We start from the raw sequence: 27,395 nt of genomic DNA on the forward strand, positions 1-27,395 counted from the left end.
TGCACTTGGTGCAGAGTGCTACGGCGAGTAGGGGTGGTTATATGTATCGCCCAATGATGCGGGTCTCTAGAGTCTGTCGGTCGATAGATAGCGACGTCGAACGTCGATTCGACGTTATGCGGCAGAATAGACTCGCGAACAGGAGGAGTGACAGGAGGATTGATTATATTGGACCTGGACCGCTAACGTAAACAACATTGCTCAAGATGGAAACATTGATCCAAAGTCACGACATTCTTGCTATGAAAAGATACTGCTACTCGTGATCGCCCACCCAGCTCGCGCGAGCCTGGGGTGAGCACAGGGCAGCGTCACCCTCCTGCCCAAAGGGGTTGTGAGACGCAAGCAGATTTCCCCAACCCTTGGTTTGCCCCCGCTAGATAAACAATTTTCTATTTCAAGCTTAGAAGCTGCCAAGTATTATATAATCATTTGCTTGGCATTTATGATGTATGGAAGACGCGGTGAAGCGCGTTTCGATTCGGTCCTTGTACGCACTCAAACCCGTACATTCACTACATGCTGCAGCACACGCTACATTGCTCCTCGGCAACTATTGAATATCCATCTCGCGACAAACGCGTCCTTTCATTGATCCCGACAGCAACTAGTCTGACGCTCCTGCCATGGAAACAGCAACATGTCCACAACCCTGATGGCCCGGTCTAAAGCCGCCGCATCTGTTCCTTTTTCCGACCCAATCTTCGCATCAGTCTTTTCGCCTTCAGTCGTTAAACCACCCAAGCACCGTCGCCTGTTTGCCCCTCAGACCCTTGCAACGCTTCCGGAGATACAGAATGCCCTGCACCAGCACTTGAGAGTGCTTTTGGGAATCGGCGACGAGTCTTTCGTTTATGGAGTGAACGAGGTGGTGCCTCATGCGGGTGCTCCCTTCCACGGTTACCTCGACTCCTGCCCCTCACTCGATCAGCTTAGACAGCCAACAGCTACCGACCATGCCGCGCAGGTTGCTAGGGAGGCAGTGTCTCCTGTGTGGGGGATGCTGGCTGGGTGGCGGGCTACAGTTGGGCCTGAGGCAGTAATAAAACTACTAGCGTCGGTCCTCAATGATTTGATGACGGAGTTTGTAACCTGGTCCTATGCCGGAGTCTATCGTCAAGGGCTGCATCTTCACCTTGAGTTCTGGGTAGAGCATTTGTTTTCCAGGATCGCGCGAAATGTCCTTTGTCGCCTCGACGAGAAATTGGAGTCACAGACTCTCCCTGAAACGGAAGTGCGGAAATGGAAGGATATGGCCACCGCCCGACTCGGCGCTCTACGGGTCGACGAACTCTTCGAGGTCATAGTGGACTGGGATGCCACGGCACCTGCAATCGAGGACTTGCGGCATTTCACGACAAGTCCGACCACAAGAGGATACTTGACGCACAACTTTGTCAATGTCCTGCAAACACGTCTTCTCCATCCGGGCGCATCGACCATCGAAATTTTACAATTTTACATTTCTATTATCCGCTCTTTTCGGATTCTCGACCCACGAGGAGTCCTCTTGGATCGTGTCGCTAGAAGAGTCCGTCGCTACCTCCGAGAGCGAGACGACACTGTCAAGGTGATTGTGACCGGACTGCTAGCTGACGTTTCGCCCCAAGAGGACGGACAGCCGCCAGAATCCGATCCAGACGTCCTCGCAGAACTCGCTCGTGAACTGACCAGTCCCACCGGTCGAGACCATGCAACGGACGACAGCGAATTCGACTGGAATAATATGGACTGGGTCCCCGATCCCATCGACGCCGCTCCAGATTACATGAAATCCAACAAAACCACCGACGTGATTGGTAGTCTCGTCACATTGTTCGAAACAAAGGAAGTCTTTGTCAGGGAACTTCAATCTGCCATGGCGGAGAGGCTGCTCAAAAATAAAGCCGACTTCACCCAGGAGATCGGTGTGGTGGAGCACTTGAAGCTGCGATTCGGAGACTCTGCGCTGCAAGGGTGCGAAGTGATGTTGAGAGATGTTCTGGATTCAAAGAAAGTGGATAAAGTGATCAGGAAGGATTTGGAGGCGCAACAGGCCAAAAAAGGACGTTCTGCAAAGCAGAGGGACGACGATGTCCAAATTCATGCGAAGATCCTCTCGCGCCTGTTCTGGCCGGCCATGCAGGACCACTCATTTAATGTTCCACCAGTGGTGACGGAGCAGCAGAGATACTACGAACAGGGGTTTGGAGCTCTCAAGCAATCACGAAAGTTGACTTGGGTCAATACTGTTGGCCAAGTCGAGGTGGAGCTGGAGCTGGAAGACCGTACCTACCACGACGAAGTCCTTCCCTGGCAAGCGGCCGTCATTTACGCATTTCGAGATGACGATGCAGGGGCATCGGGGCAGCCTGTCAAGAAGACTCTTACAGAACTTGCCTCTGAGCTCGCAATGTCCACGCCTCTCATTCGTTCCGCCTGCGTTTTCTGGGTCTCGAGGCGCATCCTCACCGAATCATCGCCCAACACCTTTACTGTCCTTGAACGACTTCCTAGTGGCACCGGCGACGGCGACGACACGTTGATGAGCGAGGGTGGGCCGTCTGCCGCCCAACAATCAGACAGTGCTCTGGCAGTCGCAGAAGCCGCCGCTTTGGCGACCGCAACAAGGGAGGCAGAAGAAGCGGAACGCAAGCAGAAAATGGCCATGTATAATGCGTTTATTGTATCCATGCTCACGAATCAAGGGGCCATGCCTCTGGCGAGGATCTCGATGATGTTATCCATTGTGGTGCCGGGAGGGTTTCCCTTTAGTAACGAGGAATTGAAAGAGTTTCTGGCATCCATGGTGAAAGAAGGTGCACTGGAGATTGGCAAATCGGGTGTTTACAAGGTTGCGAGAGGACTGGAAGAGTGATGACTGATGACCAAGGATCACGAATCTGAATGGAGACAATTGGTCTTCGAACAGGACTTGATGACAGGCAGGAATTATGGCTCGGCTGTGGACGTTACCCAAGACTGCAGGCTTCGGTATGAGTATTCATGTGCCATATGGCAGATACCTACCACTATCCTAAGTACACGGGATACGCTTTCAGCCGCCAGTCCACAACAATAACAATAACAATATTGGTATTACATTTTTAAACGTGGTGATATGCCTCCAAGAAATGATAAGACGATAAATAGAAGACCCGAAGATATGCCGGCACAACAGGAGATTTTGTTCGTTCCTCACAAGACGACTGCTTTTGGTCCAAGTATCTTTTCGACAGAGAGAAATCGAGACACTATAGAATAAAAAGAGACCTCTGGAGCTAAACTATTCTTGTTTTTGGTGATATTGGGTGAGAGTTGCTTTGGCTGTTAAACGGGATACAAGGAATATTCCGTGTCATCCTCATCATGTGTGCTCTGATACGAGTGTGACGAGACTGTAGGAAATCAGGGGTGACGAGCACATACCCTCGCACACACACACAGAGAGAGAGCGAGAGAGAGAGAGAGAGAGAGAGGACAGCCAAAGGTGAGGTTTATTGAGGAAGGGGCGCAAGAAAAAAACAAAAAACAAAAAAAAGCACCATGCTCCCCACCCCGTCGACCTCGCACGTCTCGTACGACCTCGTCTACGAACCCGCCGAGGACTCCTATCTGTTTCTCGACACGCTGTCCTCGCCCGCCGAGACGGCGTGGCTGCGTTCGCGGTTCTCTTTGCCTTCTCCCCGATCTTCCCCTTTGCCTTTACCGGTATCGGGACAACAAACGCCCACACCGACGCCATTACCAAAGTCGACGCCAACATCGTCGCTGTCGCCGACGCCACTCATCGTCGAAATCGGTCCGGGATCAGGCGTCGTCATCGCATTCCTGGTCGCCAACGCAAAAACCATTTTCGGGCGCGACGTGCTGAGTCTCGCCGTCGACGTCAATCCGTACGCGTGCCGCGGGACGAGGACGACGGTGGAGAAGGCGCTCGCCGAAAAAGGGGCGGAGAGGCGAGTGGCAGGGGAGAAGGAGCGGGGTGGAAAGGCGGTGGCACTCTCAGAAAATTCAGGCGGGGATGGCGCAGAGAATGATCAGGGCGTTTCTCATTATAAATATGAACGGAACGAGGGTGCGAGTATCTACCTCTCGTCCGTGAACGGCGACCTCGCCACACCGCTCCGCCCGGGCGAAGTTGACGTCCTGGTATTCAACCCGCCCTACGTGCCTACCGACTCGGTCCCTGCCGCTCCAACCACTACCAAAGAACCAGAACCAAACCCAAACCCAACTTTCGAGGAACAATCCGCCCTCCTCGCCCTCTCCTACGCCGGCGGGCCCGACGGCATGCAAGTCACGAACCGCCTCCTCGCCCAAATCCCCGAGGTGCTCAGCCCCCGCGGCGTCGCGTACGTGCTCTTTTGTCGCGGGAACAAGCCCGACGAGGTCAAGCGGTGGATTCGTGCGTGGGACCCTTCGATACTACCATCACCACCACCACGGTCACAGCCAGAAACAGCTGGCAAGGCAGAGCAATGGCAATGGCACTGGCGCGCCGAGACGGTCGGCACGAGCGGCAAGACGGCCGGGTGGGAAAAGTTGGAGATTGTGAGGATATGGAGGGAGTGGGAGCGAGAGCGATGCGAATGATATGGATGAGACGAAACACAACAAAAGGGACTACTAATCTACCAAGGGAAGGGAGTTCTTCAGAGGAATGGGTGTAAATGGGTGGTGTTGGGAGATATCCCTGCTTCTCGCCCAGCAGATCTGAGGCGAATTTTTCATGAAAGCTGGTATATTGCAACAAGATGCGCATGTGAAAGAAAAGCACACCAAATGTGCCCACGGCGACCTACTACGCAACCTACCACACGAAATGGCGAATGACAACATGTCTCTTGTCATGCCAACGATACTTAGATATACCCAAGACATACTATTATTATTAATTACCTAGGTACTTTTGAACTCGTGCTGTGTGGAATTGCCCAAACCACCAACAACTTCGCTAAACCTTTCTGCTCGAGATGCGAGGCACATTTCTGTGATTCAACACCCATAAGAGACTGCTTGGTGTCTGTCTGTCATGCTTGTTTTCCCATCCATATGCAAATTCCAATGCTGTGCAGGAAGGAGGACACATTAAGGGGACTTAGTTTGCGAATGTTCAGTACGATGACGGAGAAAGAGTGTTGGCGACGATAGGTCGGTGAAATCAGTTGACGTTGATCAGAGGCACAAGGTGCGCAGAGAATCCGGCGTTATGGTCGATGAGATCTCGTCATCAATCCTACAGGAATGCCACAGCTCTGCCAATTCTGTTAGTATCTGAAACTGGAACAATGAGGCGAGATATTGTGTCGGAAGAACTCTTACCCTGCAATACCTGCAACGACAGCTAGTCCTCCAGGGAACTCAGGTCGGTAGGCGGCACCAGTGAAGGTCGATGGGGCGACTGAGGTCGAGGCGGGAGCAACAGTCTGAGTTGGCGCCTGGGGTTGTCCGTCACTGATCTGACTGACCGGTGCCCCAGTAGGAGCCTGAGGCTGTCCATCACTAATCTGGGTAACTGGTGTACCAGTAGGGGCTTGCGGCTGCCCGTCGCTGATCTGGCTGACAGGAGCGCCAGTCGGGGCTTGAGGTTGTCCGTCACTGATCTGGGTGACGGGAGTACCAGTAGGTGCTTGAGGCTGGCCATCGCTGATCTGGCTGACGGGCGCACCGGTGGGTGCCTGAGGTTGTCCATCACTGATCTGAGTAACGGGTGTGCCTGTAGGTGCTTGGGGCTGTCCGTCACTAATCTGGCTCACGGGAGCGCCAGTAGGAGCCTGAGGTTGTCCGTCACTGATTTGGGTGACCGGGGTGCCGGTAGCAGCTTGTGGCCTTGGTTTGGTCAGCGAGAATATAGGCAGGACTAAATTCAAAGCAAACATACTGGCCATCTGAGATCTGGGTGACGGGAGCACCAGTTGGAGCTTGTGGTCTTTGCGTTATTAGTCAAGCGGCAAAGTAATGGTGAAGACACCGGAGAAGATTCTATACTTACTGGCCATCACTGATCTGGGAAACGGGGGTCCCGCTGGGAGCCTGTGGCTGTCCATCCGAGATTTGGGTGACGGGTACACCAGTAGTTGCTTGTGGTCTATGAATGCTTAGAACTGCACGGACAACTAGTGTAGAGTGGTGGACTTACTGGCCATCGCTGATTTGAGTGACAGGTACACCAGTGGTAGCCTGAGGTCTGTCAAGGAGTCAGCGAACAATATTCAATGACGGTGACGTAGCCAAAACAAATCGACGTGTACGTTGATTTCCGTCACAAGAGCATTCCGACCGCCACATTGAAAGGGTACTTACTGTCCATCTGAGATCTGTGTGACAGCCACCGAAGTGACCTGGGGTTGGCCATCCGTGAGCTGAGAGACCGAAGGGACAACAGTCGTCACTGCTGGTTGACCATCTGTTGCTTGTGTCGCTGGTGGAGCGGAAGATCCGACCAAGGCGTAGATGTAGATCGGCACGCAATGGGGGGCCCAGTTGCGGTCGTACAGATTATAGAATGACCCACTCAGACATTGATACCAGATGGCAGAGCCACCTAGCGCAAGACTGTAATTAGAGCAGATCGAAAACCCGCTTGTGTAGATGGCTCCGGCTTGCGGAGGTTCGTCAAACTGGAATTGATAGTTGGAGGCAATATAGCCAGTCCGTCCCGCTTGATCTTTGAGGATGGAGTCGGCAAGAGTGAGTGTTAGAACTCCAGAGGTTTGACGCTGCATATGAGTTAGTTTGTTCTATACATGAACGGACGATGTTGTGAGCCAACCTCGGTCAGATCTCGTTTGGCTGCCGAGGACGAGACATTCACAACAGTGATCTGGAAGCTGCCGCTGAACGAGGGCTGGCAGCCATCAGGCGCTGGGGAGGACGGAGCAATCGCAGAGGTCACCCCCTGCGGCATGGGCGAGGCCAGGGCGGAGACGGCCAAAGCCGTGAGGAGAGCGAAAGTACGCATGGCGGAGGTGTTGCGAGATGGGATTGCTTGTTGCTGACACGAGGGCTCGATCTCAACGAAGGTGGGTAGACGCTGAAGCGAATGATCAGTGTCCTACCAGAGGATTGGGAGTATACAACAAGCAACTTCTCGAGGAAGAAAGAAAGAAAAGAACGGCGACTGGGCGGGACGTTTTTTTATGAGAGCTCCTTGACGGCAGAAGCTCGCCAGGAGAAGACATCGAGGTTGTCCTAGCGGTTCCATGAGAGCCAATTCAGAGTCGATCATGCGTGAAGAGGTTGTCCGTGACAGCCGGTCAGTGGATGGACGTTGATGTTAGTGTCAGTTGTCCAATGCACGTTCTCTCCACCATATTCCCAACGCATCACTGTTCCAGGCGTAGCTTGAATCCAAAAGCGTGCTTGTTGGTCACCCCGCGTCCCGGTATGCGAATGGTGTGCTCGCTTGGATCGCCATTCGACGCCCACGTCTTGGCGATCGTCGTGCTGCAAAGAAGCTCCTCCTCAGTGAGCTTCGTTGATTTGGCATGTCCGCGTCCTCAGAGAAAAGTCTGATTGAGTGGTGGTGACCAAAGCATAGACGTCGGAAAGAAAGCTCGCTGCCCCACACCGTTCTGTACCTCCGAGATCAGTCGATGACGAAATAGACTCGGGAGGCCGCGGGCACTCGTGTAACATCTGAGACATGAGCATGAGATGGTGCATATGAAACCTCCTTCAGCATCTTTTGCCGGCCAATTCGATGTGTCGATGCGGGGAACGAACTAGAGAAGGATCGCTAAGGTTTTGGTATGGTGTGATTCCGACCTGTCAAAGATGTCGTCGGCGTCGAGGCTGCCACTCCCGCTCGATGAGATGCGAGCTAGGAAGCTTAGGGGAGTTGGCCAGTTGCAAAGTTGTCGAGGTTGTGACTTCTCTTGACTTGTTCCATCCCATGTAGCCTTCTGAATTCACTTTCCATCGACCGGAAAGTCTGAGTTGACTGGAGGGGGGATGACTTTGGAGGTTGCATTAGTGTCCTGTGCATTAAGCTGCAAGGACGGCAAAACTCCTGCAACTGTTACTCCGCAGTTTCTGATGCTTGTTGGCCGCCTTTCCCGAAATGGACCAAGCGCAGTCACGTGAATCATCCACCTGCAACGTTGAGTGACACTTTGATCCGAGTGTATTTGCCTGCGCAAGGGGACGGGGTACTTGTTAAGTCTGCTAACCAGTCCTAGCAGGGTGTCCTCGGAACGAGTTCTCTTCTGTATCTCGTATCAACCAAAGCTGCCTCGCTAAAATGTGGGTACCGAACGTCATCGACGGGCCTCGGCCCTAAATGTACGTCTCAGTGGTCCATCCAGAGCTCCCGCATCAAGACTACTTCGTACATCTATCACGGCTCCAGAAGTTCCTGCATCCATTTCATCTCCACCGCACTCACACCACGCGCATAGGCCTTTGTGCCTGTGTACACAAACTCGTTATACATAATACCCTCGTATTTCCTTTGTGGGGTCTTGCCACTAGGGCCTTGACCTCCAGAGGTATACGAAGGCAGGGAGAACAACACGCTGCTTGGATGAATGGCCACAACTTGGTTCGTGAGGATGGTCCGATAGCTCCCGTCGGGACAAAGCCGCGCAACATTGGGGTGGAAGCCGGTCATGATGCACTTGAGTATCCGAGTGGTTTGACTGGTCTTGTCACCATCCTGCATTGGTATGACTTTCCGTGGCCCTTTTCCACCCATTTTGCTCTCAGCTTCGTTCTTGCGCTGGTATCGGTCCATCAGCGCAGTAAGTTGTTTCCTGACATCCATGGCGCCGCTCATAGCCCGGTGCGAGATGAACCGCTCTTCACACCAGCGACGGCGATCTGTTGTTTCAGCCACATATGCCTGGATAGTGGCTAGGAGGGTGAGATGGTCCCCTTCACGTCGAAAGAGATGTCGTCGTGCTTGCTGTGCACGACCTTCTGCGGAGTCTTCTTCAGCATCCGAGTCACTGTGGCTAGATGGTTTGGAGGTAGGTTTGACAAGGTCGCCGGATGTAGTAGCAGATGGACGGTTGTGGATGTTGAGGAAGATATTCTCAACACTCAATGCTGAAACGATATCAATAATCTCCTCGACACAATCATATGCTGGGTCTGCGCTGGCAAGGAGGACTCTCGCCAAGCTCGCAGGCAATGGTAAGACGCTCATCTCTTGTCCCAGACGTGTGATCTGCCCGTTCGAGGTATCCAATGCAGAGAGCTGGAGGAGATGTATCATCGCCCTCTCGAGAGCCCTTCGTGGCGGAGCCGTCAGGAATGGGAAGTCACCCAAATTGTCAATCGAGTGCGCCTTGAGTGTGAGTGCAAGCTGACTGAGGTCGCAGCGCAGGATTTCAGGTTCGGTATCCTGGGCCAGTTGGTAGTAATCCGCTTCAGTGTACAACCTGTATGCAGTTCCCGGGGCATCTCGTCCGGCCCGTCCAGATCGCTGATTGGCGGAACTGCGAGAGATGGGCACTGTCAGTAAAGTGTCCAAATTTAGGGAAGGGCGAAAGAGTCGCTGCTTCGCCTTTCCGGTGTCAATTACATATCGAATTCCAGGCACCGTGATACTGGTCTCGGCGATGTTTGTTGCTAATATCACCTTGCGTGTCAACTTTGGTGTTGGTTGGAAGACACGTTGTTGCACGTTCGAAGGTAAAGCTGCGTAAAGTGGGAGGACGAGGATTTTGGGAAGCGTCGCAGCCTGCTTGGGGTCTTTCTGAACCGAGAGTGACCACGAGCTCACAAGACCGAGCAGAGATTCGACGGTTTCTTGACCAGTGAGAAACACGAGTATATCGCCTGGTAGAGGACTGTGAGTGTGGATGTCCAGGATTCGCTGATATGCCGCATCGATGACATCTGGCACCGACGTTGGTGTATAGTTGACGGTCACAGGATATTGACGGCCTTTAATGAAAAGCGATGTTGCTTTGCAGGAGCTATCAGTCCTAGCCTTATCCTTCGCAACACTATTGCTGTTGACAGGGTCGGGCTTGGTATCTTTTCGGTCAACAGCATCTGTTTCATCAGAGAAACCAGACCAGTCGTCTTCTGCTCCATGAGACTCGACATCGGCATCGGGTTGACCTTCGTGCTTTTCCTGACTCGTGCTGAAGAAGTTCTGAATCTTCTCCATGTCTGCCGTTGCACTCATGACCACAACCTTCAATGGAACGCCACCCCTGCCATCCTTCTTGTTTCTCAGATCCTGCATCCTTCTGAGAAAGCCCAACACCAGGTCCACATTAACTCCGCGCTCGTGAACCTCGTCGACCACGACGGCTGAGTACTCCCTCAACCAAGGATCCCGCAGCATCTCTTGTAAGAGCATACCCTCTGTTAAAAACTTGATCCTCGTCGAGGGACTCGTGCTGTTTTCGAACCGCACAGAGTATCCGACTTCAGATGCAGGACTCGAGTTTCCCAGCGGTGTGCCCATCTCCTCGGCCACACGACGAGCAAGGGAGATGGCCGCCACTCTCCGGGGTTGTGTGATGGCAATGCACCCTCCAACATTAACGCCCCCGCCGGTCTTCCTCTTTTGGCACCATGGTTCGTTCACCAGGAACTGTGGAATCTGCGTCGACTTGCCCGACCCTGTCTCTCCGACAAGTAGCAGCACATCATGATCCCTGACCTTCTGGCGTATCTGATCGGCGCTGCTGTAGATGGGTAATTTTTGTCTGGCTGGCAGTAAAAGGCGAGCCCGCTCTCTCAAGCTCAGGGTCTTGCTACCGCCCTTCAGGTTGTCGTCCTTCCCTTGCCGTTCCTCAAAATCGACAGTCTTACCTGTCGCCCCATTCTGTGCAGATTTAGACCTGTGGCGTTCCAACTTGTCCTTTACAGATGCGGACTTTGACGGGAATGCTTCATCTGCAGATCTCTTGGTTCCTTTACGGAGCATCGTTTTTTCTTTCTTTCTAGCACCTCAGTGCTGATGGGAGTTTTGCAATGCGCGTATTTTTCGCTATGCATGAGGAACAGGGAACACCGCGCAGCGCTGAGCAAATAAAAGCACCCGAAACGCCCGAAATTACCCAGTACATGGAATGATAGATGTGTCTGGCAAGCGATGGCAAAAACAAAATTTCTTCTCAGCCTCGTCACGTTTTCCCCACAGGCTTGGCACCGAAACAAGGCCGTTTTCCAACCAGATTCAAAACCGGACACAGTATGGGGTACTCGGTATTATATGGAACCCTTCTACAAGAGAGATCAGGCTAAGCGGACTTGGGAAATGCACATTGTTTGGCGAGTTTTAACGTTAACGACTACTATCGTTCAGTGGAGACTTGCGGCTTCAATCGATGCACCAGAGTATAATTGCATGTGGAATTCTCTGGCTGAACGGAGCGAGCGGTAGTTTTACGTGGTTCATTTTGGACATCATCCAAGTCTCTATTCTTTGGATGTCTTCATATCAGAGCCTGCCCTCTAAACATAGCCTCCCTGACTTCCCTGATGACGTCCTTTCGATCTTTGCCTCCCATCAGCACAATCCCTCTTCCTCGCCGATTCATCCTGCCCATCCGTCCTAACCGGTGGACAAAGTCGATTGTAGTATGCGGAACATCATACAATACCACGTGGCGGACTGCGAGGGTATCGACGCCGCGTGAACCAAGGTCGGTGGTCACAAGAACCTTAACGTCCGGGAGATGCCTTGGAGGCCTGGATGTTTGGGTCGGGTTTGCCCCAGAAGTCGCAGGGGTAGACGAACGGTCGAAAGGAACAAAGTCTTTGAACAGTTTCTTGGAGGCCGAAGCTGGGGAGGAGGACGGCTTGGAAGAGCCCTCGACGCGCTCAACAGAGGTGAATGTTGCGAGGATTTCAGCTTGACGCTGCTCCGTAGTATCTCTCGTCAGCGCGACGGCTTCGATTCCCTTTGTTACTAGAAACCGGGCAACTTCTTCCGCCTTTTCGCGTTCGTTGACAAAGACAAGGATGTGTTTCACTGTATTCTTGGGGTTAAGGTCTTCGTGTACAGCCTTCCCAAGTGTCCAAATCACGTCGGCACACGCCAGATCGCGACTGCCACGGTAGGGATCTTTGTCGATATCCACAGCACCCAATTGAACTCGACGCGGAATCGTATGTAGTTTAGGTGTAACGATGCGTTTGCAATCGGGGAACCTCTTGTCAATGAACCTGTCAAGACTGTTTGGAATCGTGGCCGAGCAGAGGACCAGTTGCTTCAATGAGGGGGCGGCACGATCGATGATTTCGCACGTTGTCTCGCTGAAAGAGCGGTCAAAAAGGGAGTCAGCCTCATCCATGACGAGGTATTGAATGCGGGACAGGATATTTGGCTCCTTTTTGGCGATGCTGGCGATTAAATGAGGAGAGGAAACTAGTATATCTATACCCTGGGGGTTGAAGAGGCGGTTGCGAATGACGGTGGGTGTATTGGAGGAAGAAATGCCCGCAGAGCGATATTTGACCGTGTGGCCGATAATTTTGACCACCTTCGTGACCTGCGCAACGAGTTCGGACGAGGGAAGAAGGATGAGGGCGCGAGGCCGGCCAATAGATTGGTTTGATGGTAATTCATCGGTTTCGGAAGGGTCTGCTTCGAAAACGCGGTTCTTGTCTCTCCCTTCACTTTCTTCAACCCTGCGGGCTTCCCGCTGGAGCTCTTCGTTGCGATCCGCTTCTTCTTGTTGTTTGACGGCATTGATGACGGGTAGTAGGTACGCCAGCGTCTTCCCTGAACCAGTCTCTGCCGCGAGAAGGAATGTCTTGTATTTATTCTGGGTTGGCATTCCGTCTACATCCACCTGCTTCTGTTTTTGATACTCGCCCTTTTTACTGAGCAGCGCGGGAATTGCCAGCTTTTGGACAGGTGTGGGCGTATACTCTGTCAGATGTGGCAGGACTTGGGTGTAGATAGAGTCAACGACCGAAGGCATCAATCCTAGCTCTTCAAAGGACTCGATTTTCTCCATTTGCTGCTTGAGTTTCGTGCGTTGCCCGTAGGATAGGGGAGTAAGGATCTGCTGCATTTTCAATGCGTGGAAGAGCGGTCGTTCGTCTTTGTCCCTTTTCTCCTTCTTCTTGAAGGATGAAGTCGATGGGACAGCAACATGGTCCTCTTCGTTACGAGGGGCTGCAGTGTTCGTGCGCAACTTGGTTGCGGCGGCTCGCTCTTTGAGCTTCGATCTAAGGGCCATTCCGACCCGGGTCGGAACCGCTCGAGGTGGTCTTGTAACAGGCAATCGTGCCACAGTTTGATTCATTCCCGCAAATGGACCTGCTGTGTCCCTCTTCGCAACCCTTCTGCCCGCGTCTGTCTTCCCAACATCTTGTGTAAGAGTCATCCTGGAAGGTTTTCTCCGTTGGCGCATGGCTAGTGCCATATACCTCTGAGGCTGCCATCGTCGCGTTGGCGGCCTGAGCGCAGAAATTAATGTTCGAAACTGGCAAGAAGGGCATATGGCGGCGGAGGACGACATCGACGGATTGTGGCGAAATGCTGTCGAAAATGGGAGGAAGGTGTAGAAACCATCCAACAGCACCGTTGTGATATTGAACTTTTTTTTTCCCTGCGCAGCGCGGTTTCGCGGTCCACTGTAGTTTAGGCGAGGACACCCCTGCAAATCCGGCGCCACAGGTTGGGGTGTGTCTCAGGTGGACATCACCGCCAGGGTGTTGCCTAGCAACCGGTGGTGTCGTGGGCTTTGTTGTTATTCCCCAGTCAAATCGCCGTGGGGCGACCACTTAAGTTTCGCATATACCATCAGACAAACGTTGAAGATTAACACTCTCAACGAGATACTTCTCTGCTGACTACTTCTTCTTCAAGAGTGGTCTCGATTGTGGTCGCAGTTGGGTAGTTAAACTGTAGCTCACAGTCCTTTGCCACAGCGTTTATTGCTATCATTTCTACCTACCCGCAGCTGGTCTGCCTCATCAGGCTCAGCACAGACACTCTGCCATTCTTTCCAACTTCGCGCGCTACCCATCCATCGATTCTTCACTCCTCAACTCGGCCAACTATTGCCTGATTGTTGGTCTGAGCTCGACATCCGCTACATACACAAAGCCATTGTCGAGCTCTCCTGCCCTATGCTATGGCCTCCGAGGTAAAGACGAAACTTGTTGAGATTGACCTTGTTGTGCTCATCCTCTATTTCAGGTCCCACCTTTGCGCATCCAAAAGGGCGGCGGAAATGGGCCCAGCTCTTCGCCATCTAAACTGCCGCGAATAAGTAATCGTCCTCTTTCCGAACTGAGCCCTATGGCAATTCGCAGAAACTCTCCAAGTTTTCCGCAACCAAAGGTATGTCAGTCACCATCAGGCCAAGCCCAAATCTGATCCGTTCGCAGGGCAAGCTACTCTCAAACGAAACCTCTCCAATAGGCTCTTCACCTTTTTCTTCGAGTTCACCACGTCTGTTCTGGCAGGGCCGCGATCCCAGCTCTCCCGCGAGAGACAACACCGAAACTCCTCCTGCCTCCTCCCCACCAAAGCGCTCCTCCATTGAGAACCTAAAGAAGGCCTCGAGGGTGAAAAACAGTAGCATGTTTGCCCTCGAGCAGAGTACTCACTATGATCCTTCGCGTCCATCAATTCTGGACGGTCGCCCTCAGAGCATGCAGTTTCTACGGCAGTCCTCGCCAGTTCGAAGTCCCGATGCTGTGCGAAAAGAAAACATTGCCCCACTGGACAAGGCCGCATCCTTTCAATCGCAGGAGAAGCAGCAACAAGAGGAAGCTAAAGATACAACCAATCCAGTCACCCCTCTCTCGCCAAGTCGATTGAACAGCTCGCCAGCAAAGTCGTCCTTGTCAAAGAAAACCGGGTCAGCATTCAGAAGCAGTGGCTTTAACCCTGAGACCGGCATTTGGGAAGACGATGACGACTTTCGAGACAGACAACTGCCGGCTGGCCGTGGGTTGCACCGTCATCAAAAAAGCGTCACTTTTGACCAGGCGCCTCCACAGATCAATGAGTACGAGATGACTACACCAGCCCCTTCGTCAATTGCGTCCGGATCGCGCGAGGGTAGCTATGAGTCCACCGATGAGGACGACGAGGATGAAGATGAGGACGAGGAGGCAAGCTTGGAGAGGGTTTCGTCAATGGATCACGATGACAGCTTTGACGCGTCCCTTGAGGATACTGAGAAGACACCAGTGGTTCTGCCCGAGGACTGGCGCTTCATGAGCCCCGAGAATGCCAACACAGACCTGTCTCATCTTGAAGAAGACGTCTTCGAAGATGACTGCGGCAGTCCTGCCCCGACCGCCCAGCCAAGTATTCCATCTTACCGCCCTCATCAGACAAGTGCAAGCTCAATCGACTCTAACGGACAGTCTCGCCCTCTCCCACCGCTTCCGCCCATGATCGGATCACAAGGCCACTCCAGGTCTGACAGCTTGTCCGGTGCTTTTGAGCGTATAAGCGTCGCGTCACGATCTCTTCCAAGCCCACCATTGGCAGCCAGCTTTTCAAAGGCGGACATTCAAAAGATCGGGAGTGGGAGTTCCCTATCAGCGGATGACAGATTGAGATTGATGGCACTCCAGGAACAGGAGAGAGAACGTCGGATGAGGCGAATGGCTTCCAAAGACGCTGTCCCCTCTCGGAGCACTAGTAACGAAGACTCGCTTGCTGGCGATTCACAGCCAATCCAGTCTGAATCAGGAAACTCGACCCCACAGCTGTCAAGGGCATCAATCCTTGAAGGTCTGCGTGGTCGAGTCGGCGTTGATAGTCGAGAAGGCAGCGAGGAGATTGCAGAGACGTCTCGACAGCGGGATCTCTCCTCTCTTGATCCTGATGTTCCAATACCCTCATTGGAGGATCCTACACAACCACGTATCAAAATGGAGGAGGATGAAGAGCCTGACCTGTACTCAATCCCGGATATGTACATGGGACGTACTGCTTCCGGTTCAGACGTTAGCACCAACCATGATGACGACCTCACAAGCCAATATTCGCAACCCTCACAAGCATCGTTTTTCCCTCAAATGGCTGAGGAAGGAGACGACACTCCCAAAGCACAGAGTCCAGCTCGAGAGTTGAACGCAAAGCCCACAACGACTGAACGTGTGTCTTTGCCAGATTTCACTGACTTTGGCGACACAAGCAGTTTCGATATCGGCCTGGCTCCGTATCTGACCCAGAAGGACGAGAGTGCGAAACAAGCCACCGTTGTCGCGGCACCATCTCAACTGCCAGACCTCGCTGCTCTCCGCCAGTCAATTCAGCGATCATACACTCCGGAAGTTCAGCTCACATCATTCCAAAGCCCCGCAAAATCCAGCCCAGAACATGCAGCACCAGGAACCCCTGATTCTGTGGTTAGACACCCCGTCGAACATGCAGAGTCGCCTAGCCATGTCGGCATGGACCCAAGAGTGGATGATTTGGCTGCACAAGCACAAAGTGACCGTTCAATTAGCCCCTCCGATACGGGTTCGGTTTTGGTGCATGAGAAGGAGATGTCACCTGTGTCCCCCATCTCGGACACTTTCGATCAAAGCGCCGAAATAGCACAGAACAATTCCACGCTTCCAGAAGCAGCAGATGAGAAACAACCCGAAGCAGACAAGAAAGAAGGCGAAAAGAAGCGGACTAGTAGCCTGCTGCCGTTGGATATCCCCCACACAGGATTGGACGAAGGCCTGGGATTGGGTCTCGAGAAGGAATTTGACCGGGTAGTAGAAGCCCAAAAGGTAGAGTTTGAACTCTCATTGCAACGTCTTTATTACCCTTTTCACGGACGATTCCCCTCCAGTGAGCTGCCCGAGGCAATGGAGTTGAAAGGAGGCAACCCAATGGAGAACATCCCTGTTCTCCCCAAACCTCGTGGAGCGCGTCCCCTACGTGCGGCACATGTTGTTATTTCTCCCGACAGATGTATTGATGAAGAGTCATTTGCTAATCGAGCTGGCCGTCGACAGAGAGGATACCTGATGAGACAAAACACCAAGATTGTCGTCGCCAGCGAACGAATCTCTCAAGATGAGTGCAGATCTCCTGGCCTTCCGGGGACTGAAGATGGTCTGCTCGGCATCCCCGCGGAAGCCAACCAGGTCCATGCGTCACCGCGCAAGACGAGTCAGCCCACCTGGACTGCTGAGCCATGGAACGGTAAGGTTCGGCGTAAGAGTATTCGAGTTGGCGGGGAAAAGGCTGTCAGTAAGAGGAAGCCAGTCGAGGGCCCTGTGCCACCTCTTCCAGGACAGGCAAGCAATGCTCAGGAGGGCCTTGACGCTGTTGCTGAAGATGACATCGGAGAGGAAGAGGAGTGGGAGGATGGAGCCGAACGTGGCCGACTTTTTGTCAAGGTGGTCGGTGTCAAGGACCTGCAGATGCCATTTCCCCAACGTAAGCTGTTTTCTGATTCTATTAAGGACTTGATGCTGATCACGAATAGACGAACGCACTTTCTTTGCCCTCACGCTCGACAATGGTATGCACTGTGTGACGACAGCTTGGCTCGATCTGGCTCGAAGTGCACCTATTGGACAGGAATTTGAGCTGATTGTCCTCAATGAGCTTGAATTCCAACTCACACTGCAGATGAAATTGGAGGAGCCAAAGGTGGAACGGCCGCAATCGCCATCGAAACCGCCCGCATCGCCTAAGAAGCAAGGAGCCTTCGGGAGGTTTTTTGGGTCGCCGAAGAAGAAGAAAGAGTCGGAAGTGCGAGCTCAGCAAGAAGCCCAGGCGGTCAGAAGGCCAGTGACACCACCTTCGGCGTATGAACTGGTTCAAGGCCTGGTGGCCAAGGACGGCTCATTTGCTCGAGCTTACATTTCGCTCAGCGAGCATGAAAAGCACGCATACGGCAGACCGTACACCGTGGACATCACCTGCTTCAACGAGTGGGCGGTGGAAGAAGTCCATGTGGGCAGTTCGAGAAGCAAGAAGAGCGTGACGCAGCTCCAGCGTCGGCCACCTTATGAAATTGGCAAACTCGAACTGCAGTTGTTGTATGTGCCGAAACCGAGAGGAGCCAAGGACGATGATATGCCCAAGAGTATGAATGGCGCGATTCGGGCCTTGCGGGAGGCTGAAGAACGTCTGGCACAACAAGCAACTATTCAGGAGTTTGAGGGTTACCTGAGCCAACAGGGAGGCGATTGTCCGGTTTGTGGAGGCCCATTGAAAAACCTATTGAGGGAAGTATGCTGACGAATCTTAGTACTGGAGACGACGGTTTTTCAAGCTCGCCGGGACCAAGTTCACGGCATTCCATGAAACAACGCTTCAACCCCGGGCAACCATCAACCTTGCGAAAGCTACGCGGCTCATTGACGACAAGACGGCGTTGACGCAGAGAGAGACTTCAACCAAGGGAGGTGGACGGCGCAAGAGTGGATTCGCGGAAGAGGAAGAAGGATACATGTTTGTGGAGGAAGGATTCCGGATCCGCTTTGCCAACGGAGAAGTTATCGACTTCTATGCCGATTCGACAGCCGAGAAAGAGCAATGGATGCAAGCGCTGTCGCAGGTCGTAGGCAAAGGCGTCCAGAGCAACTCGGCCCCGGTTAAAGGATGGGCAGAAATGGTGCTCCGGCGGGAGAAAAAGATGAAGACAGCAGCAGGCGCAGTGCAACGGCCCAAGGCAGGTCATCAACGAACGGAGACGTACCATGCAGGTGGCGGAATGGGCCAGACGCACAGTCCAATGAAGGGGACGGTCGGACGGGAGGAGCGGCATCGAAAGACCAAGAGCATGTATGCGTGAGGAGGAACGAGACTAATAATGAGGACGATCGCGTTGATGGTTGATGGGGGGGCAAGGGAATGGAAGCTTGAAGGACATCAAGGGTTGTTTTGAATATGGCTGGGTTTGGGTCGGCGTTGGTCAAAAGAGATATGACGATAATGGACCAGGGTCGGCTCCATGTGGGAATTGTCGGTTCGGTTCGATTCGATTCAAGTTCAATTTTCTGTTCATGGGAAGATGATTTCGATGCAGCACACGATCAATGGAGGAGCAACAAAGGGGTGGGGAGACAGGATTGTTTACTGACTCGCCAGGCGCCTGAATGCCGTGATGTGCATCTGACAGAATTTGTGTAGAAAATGAGATGGTGAATTCTTACAAAGTGTGCGACCGTAGAATTGTGTAGAGGGTAAGGAGGTGAGGAAGTGGTGAATATCCCGAAATCGTATGGATATCCGTAACTCTACGAGGGCAACGTAGGTATGAGTAGTGGTAAAAGGGGTACCGGATAGGGTCGTAAGGTATCATGTATTCTGTAGGGTAGGTATGTGGTTGGTCTTGTCACTGGACTGTATCATTGTTGTTGTCGTCGTCTCTTTTCCTTCCACCGGCACATCATCAACTGGCCTCGCCTTTCCGTCGGAAAGTGGGAATCTCCAGTCCTGGATTCCCCCTCTTCGTCACCAATGATCATCGACCTATATCAATTGTTCCCCAGGGTTGTACATATGGTGGTTTCTTCCCCGCATCTGTCTTGTCTGATCCCACGGTGTCTATGCCGAGCCGATGAGCCGTACCTACTGTATGTATGGAGAGGAGAGAGGGAGGAAGGGGAGAGAGATAACATATTTCTCCATTTATCTTGCTTTTTTCTCTTTTGGAGTCTTTTTTTGATCAAGGAGAAGAATACCATTACTCGGTATACCCAAGTCAAAACCGAGGAATTGAATAAAAGCCCTTTCAGAAAGAGAACTCAAGAGTCAAAGTCAAAGCCAGTCCTGAACTAGCCAGTCTCTTACATACATATATTATATATATCACTCGATCCCTCACACCCAGACACCTCTGCGTCAAATTCTACCTGTATACACTCCTCTCTTCACCCCTCCGCCTCTTAAAGCGATAGCAAGGAACAAAAGCAAAAATGTCCCCCGCCCTCGACGTCTACGACCACTCGTCGGCCGAGAACCGCTCCGTCGGCGCCCTGGGAGCGACCACGTCCGGCAAGAAACTCCGCGTGCGCTCGTACCCGAAATTCGACTCGCTCGAGGAGGAGCGCCTGTACCGCAAGCAGCACCTGGCGGCGGCGTTTCGCGTCTTTGCAGACCGCGGGTTCGACGAGGGCGTCGCGGGGCATATCTCGGTGCGGGATCCGATTTTGAGGGATCATTTCTGTGAGTTTTCTTTTTTTTTTTTTACCTCCTCTGGACGTGGTGTGGGGAAGGGGCAGGGGCGTAGGTATGAGATTCGTGGGACAGAGAGGAGAGAGGATGGACGTGTGAAAGAAAGGTGACTGTCTAACGAAAAGAACGAGGGAGAATGGAAATAACACGATGAAGGGAAACTGTCTTTACTGACTCATGTCGGCAGGGCTCAACCCCCTCTCGCAGCACTTCTCTCAGATCTGCGTCTCGGACCTCATCCTGGTCAACGAAGAAGGCGAGGTCGTCGTGGGCGACGAGCCCATCAACGCCGCCGCCTTCGCCATCCACTCTGAGATCCACAAGGCGCGCCCGGACGTCGACGCCGCGTGCCACGCCCACAGCGTCTACGGCAAGGCCTTTTCCGTCTTCGGCCGCGAGCTGGACATGATGACCCAGGACGCCCTGCGGTTCTACAAGAGCCACGCCGTCTACGACAACTTTGGGGGCGTGGTCCTGGACCGCGAGGAGGGGAAGAGGATCGCCAAAGCGCTGGGGAACGGGAAAGCAGTCATCCTGCAGAATCATGGGTTGTTGACCGTGGCGAAGACGGTGTGTTTCATTCTCTCTCCCTCCCTCCCTTCCCACGGATTCCCTTTTTGCTGGATCTTATTACTGATGGTATCACCCTCTGGCAAATAAAAGGTCGACGCCGCCGCCTTCTGGTTCATCTCGCTCGACAAGACCTGCCACGCCCAACTGCTCGCCGACGCCGCCAGCGCCGGCAGCGGCCACAAGAAGAAGCTCATCTCCGATGTCGAGGCCGAGTTCTCCTACTCGCAGGTCGGCACGGACGAAAAGGGTTGGCTCGCCTTCCAGGGGTACTACGATGAGCAGCTCGCAAAGACGAATGGGGGGTTTTTGAAATAACTAGAAAATACTTTGCAAAGAACCGAGTGCATGTATCAGGTACTCTTTTTAATGGAATCAAGACTGAATCACTATGCATCAATAATGCTTGCTTAACAGCCAGTTCGCCAACAAATGCTCCTTGCCGGTGCTGAAACTGATATTGTCAAAATGGCTAATGGCTAAATGCCCCTGTCGAATGTTAACCTGGGGGAATGGTGTAAACTATGTAGAATTCCATCAGCAAAGCCCTCCAATTCTCGTCGGAAGTCGAAGGCAATGCCACTCCAGATACTAGCGCTTGCTCCTTAAAATGCGTGGGTATCATAATACATCCGGTTCGCTTCAAAAAAAAGTCTTGTCCAAAATAAGAGGGCATGCCTCCGTCACCTCATCCACTAGCTTAGACTTCTTTACCGCAAGCCACTGACAACGGCTTTGGTGTCGGGCTGTCTGGATCATCAGATGTCGCAGATCCTTCAGATGGATTGCTGACAGGGCTTGGTACAATCACCGTTTTGAGCGGACTTGGGAGAGGTGGAGCCGGAGAGTTCTTCCTCGAAGGGCTCGACAGTGGACTCGCCATCGCCAGGCTTCTTGCGCGCGCATGTAGTTTGCGTTCTTCTTCACCGTTCCAGTCCTTGGTAAGTTCGGCCCTTACTCCACGGCTCCATTGTCGAACAATGTTCTCGAACGATGACCAAGTGCTGACGGTTTCAACCTGATTTGCAACAGCCATCACGTCGAGCTGAAGCTTGAGCTCCCATCTGAGTTCCGCGGCCTTCAGCCAAAAGCGAAGGTTGTCTGCACGCCTGTACGGTTTTGCCACGTCTTCGTGAAAGGATTTGATAAAGTCGAATTGCCGCTTGGATCGTTTGACAGCGGCGTTGTGCATTTTCACAAGATCCCTGCCATCAGCCAGATAACGGAAAAACTCGGGCGTGACATCGGCTTTCTCAAGCGATGGGCTTTGTCCCTTGCCGTGGAGCAAGAAGTTGAGGAAGTTGATATCCCGTTCTTGCTCTCGACCAACCCACTTGGCATCGTCCATCCAGTGCCAGTCCTTTCTTTCCGTCTTGTCCGCCTCCTCCAGTTTCGCTTCTTGGTCGATCATCATGCCAACATCACTCACCCAAACCAACACGGCGAGTCTCTCATCCTCACGAAATCCACCCGCGAAGTTTCGAGAAGCACATTTCTTCAGGACATCGAGCACAGAGTATAGGTCCCTTCTCAATTCCTGGTCCGACTTGATAGAGTTCAGTCTCTGGGGATTGGGATGCAGAGTGTAATAAAGTCTTGCGGCTCGAATTGCTTGAGTGGTCGTGTCAAGGACATGCAGTCCCTGAATTTCGTAAAATCCTGGTGTCGGATCTCCGGGACTGCTACTCGCCGGGCCTTCACAGGACTCAACGGCTTGTAATGCATTTTCTAAAGCTTCCACGAGTTCTTTCTTCATGGTTTTCTGATCGGGCGGTGGAGCCACATATGTTGATCGATCACTGTATGTGGATACGGTTGGGGGTAACATGACATCCGTGCCATCCTCAGTCAAAGTGTCCCAGGAGGCCTGAGACTCATCCTCGATTGGAGATTCAACGAGTTCTTGATTCGCGGTTAACGAGAGCTTTGGGATATCGTATTCACCATTCTGCTTCTTTTTTGCCATTTGCCCTCCCTTGCCATCTAACAATCCCGTTCGAGCGAAATAGTATTGCAGATGGGCGATACTGCCGAGGCTCATGACGCTCTCACGATTTTTGGCTGATTCGGCAAATGATCCTCCTTGAGGACGTACATAGCCACGACGACGGGAGTATGTGCTCGTTCGAGATGTCGTTGAGCCATTGGAGTACGATGATCGGCTCGAAATCGTCGAGACGCCGGAGCAGGATCGATTAGTCAAGAGGGCGGAGGAGTCAGGAGTTGCGAGTAAATTCGGCGAGGTCGAGGGCGATCGAGAAGGGAGACTGGAGGATGACAGGTCTAGATCCGTGCTCATGGCTGCTCGATTGTCACTGAAGACGTCGAATTGGGGAAGCACAGGATGGCTGGCTAGCGGGATGCGAGCAACGGTCGTGGCACAACCCAAGAGGTGGGCGTGTGGCACAGAAGGGGATGGCAAATGTTCACAAGCAGCGAAAGACAGGTTGATAAGTCCAAGTGATATGGTAAGGAGCGACGAAAGATCAAAGCAATCAGTATAGCACAGAACAACTGCAAACAGTGCAAAGGAAGATGAGCCTGGCCATGGTAGTTGATGGTCGGTCATCAAAGGGCAGGTTGAAGCAGGTTGGGTCGTGAAATTGCATCCAGACGCTAGTGCCAGATTCGAGGTCGAAAAGGGGAACGAAGTCGGCAGAATCAACGGGCTCGCTCCTCTCACTCGATCGATCTCTGTAGCAACGTCACCTACACAGCTTAGCTTTATTATTTTCGACTCCGGTAAAAGATTGCGGACTGGCATCGATCCTCTCGTTGTGATATATAAGAATATCAAGTAGAGCTGAGTCCCAACTCAAACCGCACTGTTTGTTGACATATCAGGACCCCAGTGGCGCGCGCAGTCATGCATGGGACGCGTATCTTCGTCACCTAAGGTTTGGCGGTTCCAGGCAGTGGCGGCCGGATCGACGGGCTCAACCGGCCCCAGGAGTCTGACCGGTAGAGAGCGTTGAAGGCGGGATAAGCAGCAGCCCAGGTGCCTACCTAGTGCCTGGTACTTGTACCGAGTACTTGTACCTCGTAGGGTTCACATCGCCCCTGGAGCATGCTGTCGTCATAGCCGCTGCAGTCTCGTCCTTGCCCCGCATTCAAGAGGCCCAACTAATGGCATGCATCATTTCTACGTACTCGCATTTGGTCAATGTACCTAGTATTGCATGTAAGTATCGAGGCATATATCAATTCTGTCGAGACACAGTCAGCCGTCGGAAGTTGAAACCCCAAACCGCCACATCTCACCTTCTGTTTTATCATGACTAAACGAATTGCATTCAAAGTCCATGGTAAAGTGCAGGGCGTCGCCTTTCGGTAAGTTTCTGTGGTGTCGCAGGATCGATCATGCATCACGTCTGATTCTAGGCAGTGACTTTACCCAGAGGAAAGCCTCGAGCTATGGCCTCACAGGCTTCGTTTTGAATACCTCTGATGGAAAGGTCGGGCTTTCTCCATACATTCATCAATAAACAGTTTGCATCAGACCACCCGCTGACATACCTCTCCACCTCTAGGTAGCCGGAGAAGCGCAGGGTGATGAGGAAGCACTAAAGAAACTGAAGGCGGATCTGGACACTGGACCTAGAACTGCTCACGTTGTCAAACTTGAAATCAAAGATATTGGTGTCAAAGAGGGAGAGAATTCATTCGAAGTCTCAGTATGAAAAATCGACAAAAGAAAACTCCAACGGGCTTTATTGAACACACATCTACAACACGAGAGGATACAAATACAATCGGAAGTTTGGAGGAAAGGGACTGATATCATCATTGGAGATTTTTGAGGATAGCCTCTTTCGTAGTTGCGACACTTGGCTCCCCTATCAGACTGCATATCCGGATTTCCCAAGCGAGGTCCCCGGCCAAGGATGTGAGAATAGAAATCTGAGCAAATAAGGGATTCATGCTGAACCACCAAATCGGTCACATATACCTACTTGGGGAGCATGAGTAATTGAGCGAATCCATCCGAGAAATATTCAGCCTCGACACTCAACCTAGAAAGTTGCCGGTTTCTCCCGACGTTGTACTGTTGTGTGGCTCAGAGACCTCGAGGTCATTTTTCCCAGCCTGATGGGCTCAGCCTTCCAGGGTCCCGATCTTTGCCGTTCTTTTGCAAGTCAGCTGTACCTGTCGATCTCCGTGTAGTTACCGAAAATGCTAGATTTCTCGGGATTCAAGACCATGATGGCAAAATGGTGATTTTGCGGCCAAGCCTCAATTAAATTGAGTAGTCAGCGACCTCACATTGAGCTGGGGAACGCTATTTTACACGCAAAGAACTGTATGAGGTTCATGGGCGCTTCTAGACTTGGAAAGTATCTCTTGCCAGGGAAGGGAAAGTGAAATGGGATATTGATGCAAGGGCCACCGCCATGTTCATGGTGGTTAGCTTGCGTGAGTCAGCAGCTTTGGGAAGGTGCAGGTGGAGGAGCCTGGGCGCAGGCGGGTCGCGCATTCTAACCACAAACATGAAAGATCCCACGGCCATCGAAGTTTCATTCCTCTCCACCTCATCCCGGATACGAGTTCGAACCGTGTTGCTCCTCCACTTGTTCCAGTTCTTTTGGTAATCTGCTCAGCAGCGCACATGTGCAACACTGCATCTTAGAATGCGCAAATGCCCTTGGATGCCTAAAGCGTGCTCCGAAATTGGCGCATGTGGCGCATGATGCCTAACCTTTGACATACCTTCTCCTCGCTCCTCGCTTGGGGTGGACCAGTTCGGATGCTGATACAGAACTATAAAACATAACCATCTATTGGCATTGTCTGCGGGGGCTTTACCACTTCTCAATGAACTGACCAACTCTTTCATGACTCCAGGAGACCTGAACCAGAACAAACCTTTCCATTCCTTCCTTTGATTAACACAGATCCCCCCTCCACTATGACCTCGTCGAAAGCTCTCTTTACGCCTACCCTTACGGCAAACTTGTCAAGTGTAGCCAGGAAAGGCTTATTCTCATCGACTGCCACCGCTGCGGGTCTGAGGACCAGCTGTGCAGCCATCAGGCCATTCGATGCGCAGTCAAAACGGAACTTCTCCATCTCACACAAAGCACAGCTCGAATTCTTTCCACCATCCAAGAACCTCCCTCACATCAAACTGACGTACGGTCCGGCGGCCCTATATCGCGACCCCTTGTACTGACTATTTGCAGTCCTCCACCATGGCCTCATCCAGTTGCAACAGAAGAACAACTCAAAAAGATCGAGATTGCTCACAGAGATGTGCGAGGTGCCTCGGACTGGGTTGCATATAACACGGTACGCTTCCTACGATGGGGCACCGATCTTGTCACTGGTTACCGCCACGATCCCAACAAACCCTACGTAATGAGCGAGAGGAAATGGCTCGTCCGTTTTATTTTCCTTGAGACTGTGGCTGGTGTACCAGGAATGGTGGCAGGGATGCTCCGCCATCTGCGAAGTCTACGGGCAATGAAAAGAGACAATGGATGGTGAGGATGACTGCATCTGATTCTGGCCGTGACCATAGCTGACAGAGATCTCCTTAGGATTGAGACCATGCTTGAAGACGCATACAACGAGCGGATGCACCTCCTGACATTCCTGAAAATGGCCGAACCTGGAATGTTTATGAAATTGATGATTCTCGGTGCCCAGGGTGTCTTCTGCAACGCCTTCTTCGTCGCATACCTTTTGTCTCCAAAGACATGCCACCGCTTTGTGGGTTATCTAGAAGAGGAGGCGACTAAGACATACACCTATGCCATTGAAGATCTTGAGAGTGGCAAACTGCCAGGCTGGCAGAAGCTCGAGGCTCCGGAAATTGCCGTCAAGTACTGGAACATGCCGGAAGGGAAAAGGACGATGAAAGATCTCCTCTACTACGTCCGGGCTGACGAGGCAAAGCACCGAGAGATCCATCACACTTTGGGCAACCTCAACCAGGCCGAAGATCCCAACCCGTTTGCCTCCGAGTACAAAGATCCTTCCAAACCGCATCCTGGCAGAGGCATTGAGCACATCAAGTCGAAAGGCTGGGAGCGAGAAGAAGTGATCTGAGCGGGTAATATGTATTATGCACTGGGGCGCAGGAGGACAATACCCGGGGTTTGCACAAGAGTTCAGTGCATTACAAATAATGACATTCCGGGCGTCTCTTGCGGCATGTCTTGGTATGGCGTTGCAGGTGCATTTGGGGGCAAATGATTGTCATGGTTTGACTGAAACTTGATGCAGGTCAGTCTAGAATCCGACTGTCGTGCAAACATCGATAGATAGTAGGTGGCCCCTCGTTTTTCAGGCTACATTGGGACCTGGGAGGGTATTTAAAAGGGCACCATTCCCCATTCCAAACACATGAATAAAACCGATTTCTCGCATCCATGTTGCTGCTGCGCTTTTGTCCAGGTTATTGTTTATATTCACGCGATAGGGAACCCCCCATATCTATTATTATTGTGCGCGTACTCGTAGGCTGTTCAACGACTGCCTGATGTCAGAGTGCATTGTTCAGGTACAAGCAGCTCAATCCTAGTGGCCCGTCACGCCTGTCAGCCCATTTTTTAAGCTCCGCAAGCGCGCCCTGGGAAGGTCTGCGTTCCCTAAGCCTGGTTCGTCGCCTTCACTCGTTGGTTTAATCTTACCCAAACAAATCCCGGGGCGTGCACTGCCAACAAACTTCCTACCAGCCCAACCTCGTCCCATCGGCTCACCGTCGCCCTTTACCTTAAGAACTCAACCTGCCAACATCGCCGGCGTACTAACTGGCGCTCGAACCACG

General features: G+C 52.4%; 10 protein-coding genes across 10 annotated transcripts; 6 read left to right on the forward strand and 4 right to left on the reverse strand.

The window, feature by feature from the left end:
* Positions 1 to 640: 640 nt before the first annotated feature.
* Positions 641 to 2,857, forward strand: Z517_08482 (uncharacterized protein; the record flags this gene model as incomplete). Its single annotated transcript, XM_013426998.1, has 1 exon — positions 641 to 2,857. The coding sequence occupies one exon, from the start codon at positions 641 to 643 to the stop codon at positions 2,855 to 2,857; it is 2,217 nt and encodes a 738-aa protein (XP_013282452.1).
* Positions 2,858 to 3,525: 668 nt separating this feature from the next.
* On the forward strand, positions 3,526 to 4,575 carry Z517_08483 (uncharacterized protein; the record flags this gene model as incomplete). Its single annotated transcript, XM_013426999.1, has 2 exons — positions 3,526 to 4,387; positions 4,445 to 4,575. The coding sequence occupies 2 exons, from the start codon at positions 3,526 to 3,528 to the stop codon at positions 4,573 to 4,575; spliced, it is 993 nt and encodes a 330-aa protein (XP_013282453.1).
* A 725-nt stretch (positions 4,576 to 5,300) lies between these two features.
* Positions 5,301 to 6,943, reverse strand: Z517_08484 (uncharacterized protein; the record flags this gene model as incomplete). Its single annotated transcript, XM_013427000.1, has 6 exons — positions 5,301 to 5,811; positions 5,864 to 5,911; positions 5,975 to 6,070; positions 6,122 to 6,169; positions 6,286 to 6,701; positions 6,755 to 6,943. 6 exons carry the CDS (start codon positions 6,941 to 6,943, stop codon positions 5,301 to 5,303), a joined length of 1,308 nt encoding a protein of 435 aa, XP_013282454.1.
* A 1,377-nt stretch (positions 6,944 to 8,320) lies between these two features.
* Positions 8,321 to 10,870, reverse strand: Z517_08485 (uncharacterized protein; the record flags this gene model as incomplete). Its single annotated transcript, XM_013427001.1, has 1 exon — positions 8,321 to 10,870. The coding sequence occupies one exon, from the start codon at positions 10,868 to 10,870 to the stop codon at positions 8,321 to 8,323; it is 2,550 nt and encodes an 849-aa protein (XP_013282455.1).
* Positions 10,871 to 11,381: 511 nt separating this feature from the next.
* Positions 11,382 to 13,283, reverse strand: Z517_08486 (uncharacterized protein; the record flags this gene model as incomplete). Its single annotated transcript, XM_013427002.1, has 1 exon — positions 11,382 to 13,283. The coding sequence occupies one exon, from the start codon at positions 13,281 to 13,283 to the stop codon at positions 11,382 to 11,384; it is 1,902 nt and encodes a 633-aa protein (XP_013282456.1).
* Positions 13,284 to 14,036: 753 nt separating this feature from the next.
* Positions 14,037 to 18,671, forward strand: Z517_08487 (uncharacterized protein; the record flags this gene model as incomplete). The annotated part of the gene is made up of 6 exons (XM_013427003.1): positions 14,037 to 14,048; positions 14,102 to 14,245; positions 14,293 to 16,783; positions 16,847 to 17,305; positions 17,355 to 18,070; positions 18,126 to 18,671. The coding sequence occupies 6 exons, from the start codon at positions 14,037 to 14,039 to the stop codon at positions 18,669 to 18,671; spliced, it is 4,368 nt and encodes a 1,455-aa protein (XP_013282457.1).
* A 1,126-nt stretch (positions 18,672 to 19,797) lies between these two features.
* Z517_08488 (uncharacterized protein) lies at positions 19,798 to 20,944 on the forward strand (the record flags this gene model as incomplete). Its single annotated transcript, XM_013427004.1, has 3 exons — positions 19,798 to 20,047; positions 20,244 to 20,626; positions 20,720 to 20,944. 3 exons carry the CDS (start codon positions 19,798 to 19,800, stop codon positions 20,942 to 20,944), a joined length of 858 nt encoding a protein of 285 aa, XP_013282458.1.
* A 382-nt stretch (positions 20,945 to 21,326) lies between these two features.
* On the reverse strand, positions 21,327 to 22,925 carry Z517_08489 (uncharacterized protein; the record flags this gene model as incomplete). Its single annotated transcript, XM_013427005.1, has 1 exon — positions 21,327 to 22,925. The coding sequence occupies one exon, from the start codon at positions 22,923 to 22,925 to the stop codon at positions 21,327 to 21,329; it is 1,599 nt and encodes a 532-aa protein (XP_013282459.1).
* Positions 22,926 to 23,900: 975 nt separating this feature from the next.
* Positions 23,901 to 24,306, forward strand: Z517_08490 (uncharacterized protein; the record flags this gene model as incomplete). Its single annotated transcript, XM_013427006.1, has 3 exons — positions 23,901 to 23,956; positions 24,012 to 24,081; positions 24,157 to 24,306. 3 exons carry the CDS (start codon positions 23,901 to 23,903, stop codon positions 24,304 to 24,306), a joined length of 276 nt encoding a protein of 91 aa, XP_013282460.1.
* Positions 24,307 to 25,532: 1,226 nt separating this feature from the next.
* Positions 25,533 to 26,674, forward strand: Z517_08491 (uncharacterized protein; the record flags this gene model as incomplete). Its single annotated transcript, XM_013427007.1, has 3 exons — positions 25,533 to 25,756; positions 25,807 to 26,106; positions 26,164 to 26,674. 3 exons carry the CDS (start codon positions 25,533 to 25,535, stop codon positions 26,672 to 26,674), a joined length of 1,035 nt encoding a protein of 344 aa, XP_013282461.1.
* Positions 26,675 to 27,395: the final 721 nt, after the last annotated feature.

Source organism: Fonsecaea pedrosoi (genome assembly GCF_000835455.1).
Source record: "Fonsecaea pedrosoi CBS 271.37 unplaced genomic scaffold supercont1.5, whole genome shotgun sequence".
NCBI lineage: Eukaryota > Fungi > Ascomycota > Eurotiomycetes > Chaetothyriales > Herpotrichiellaceae > Fonsecaea > Fonsecaea pedrosoi.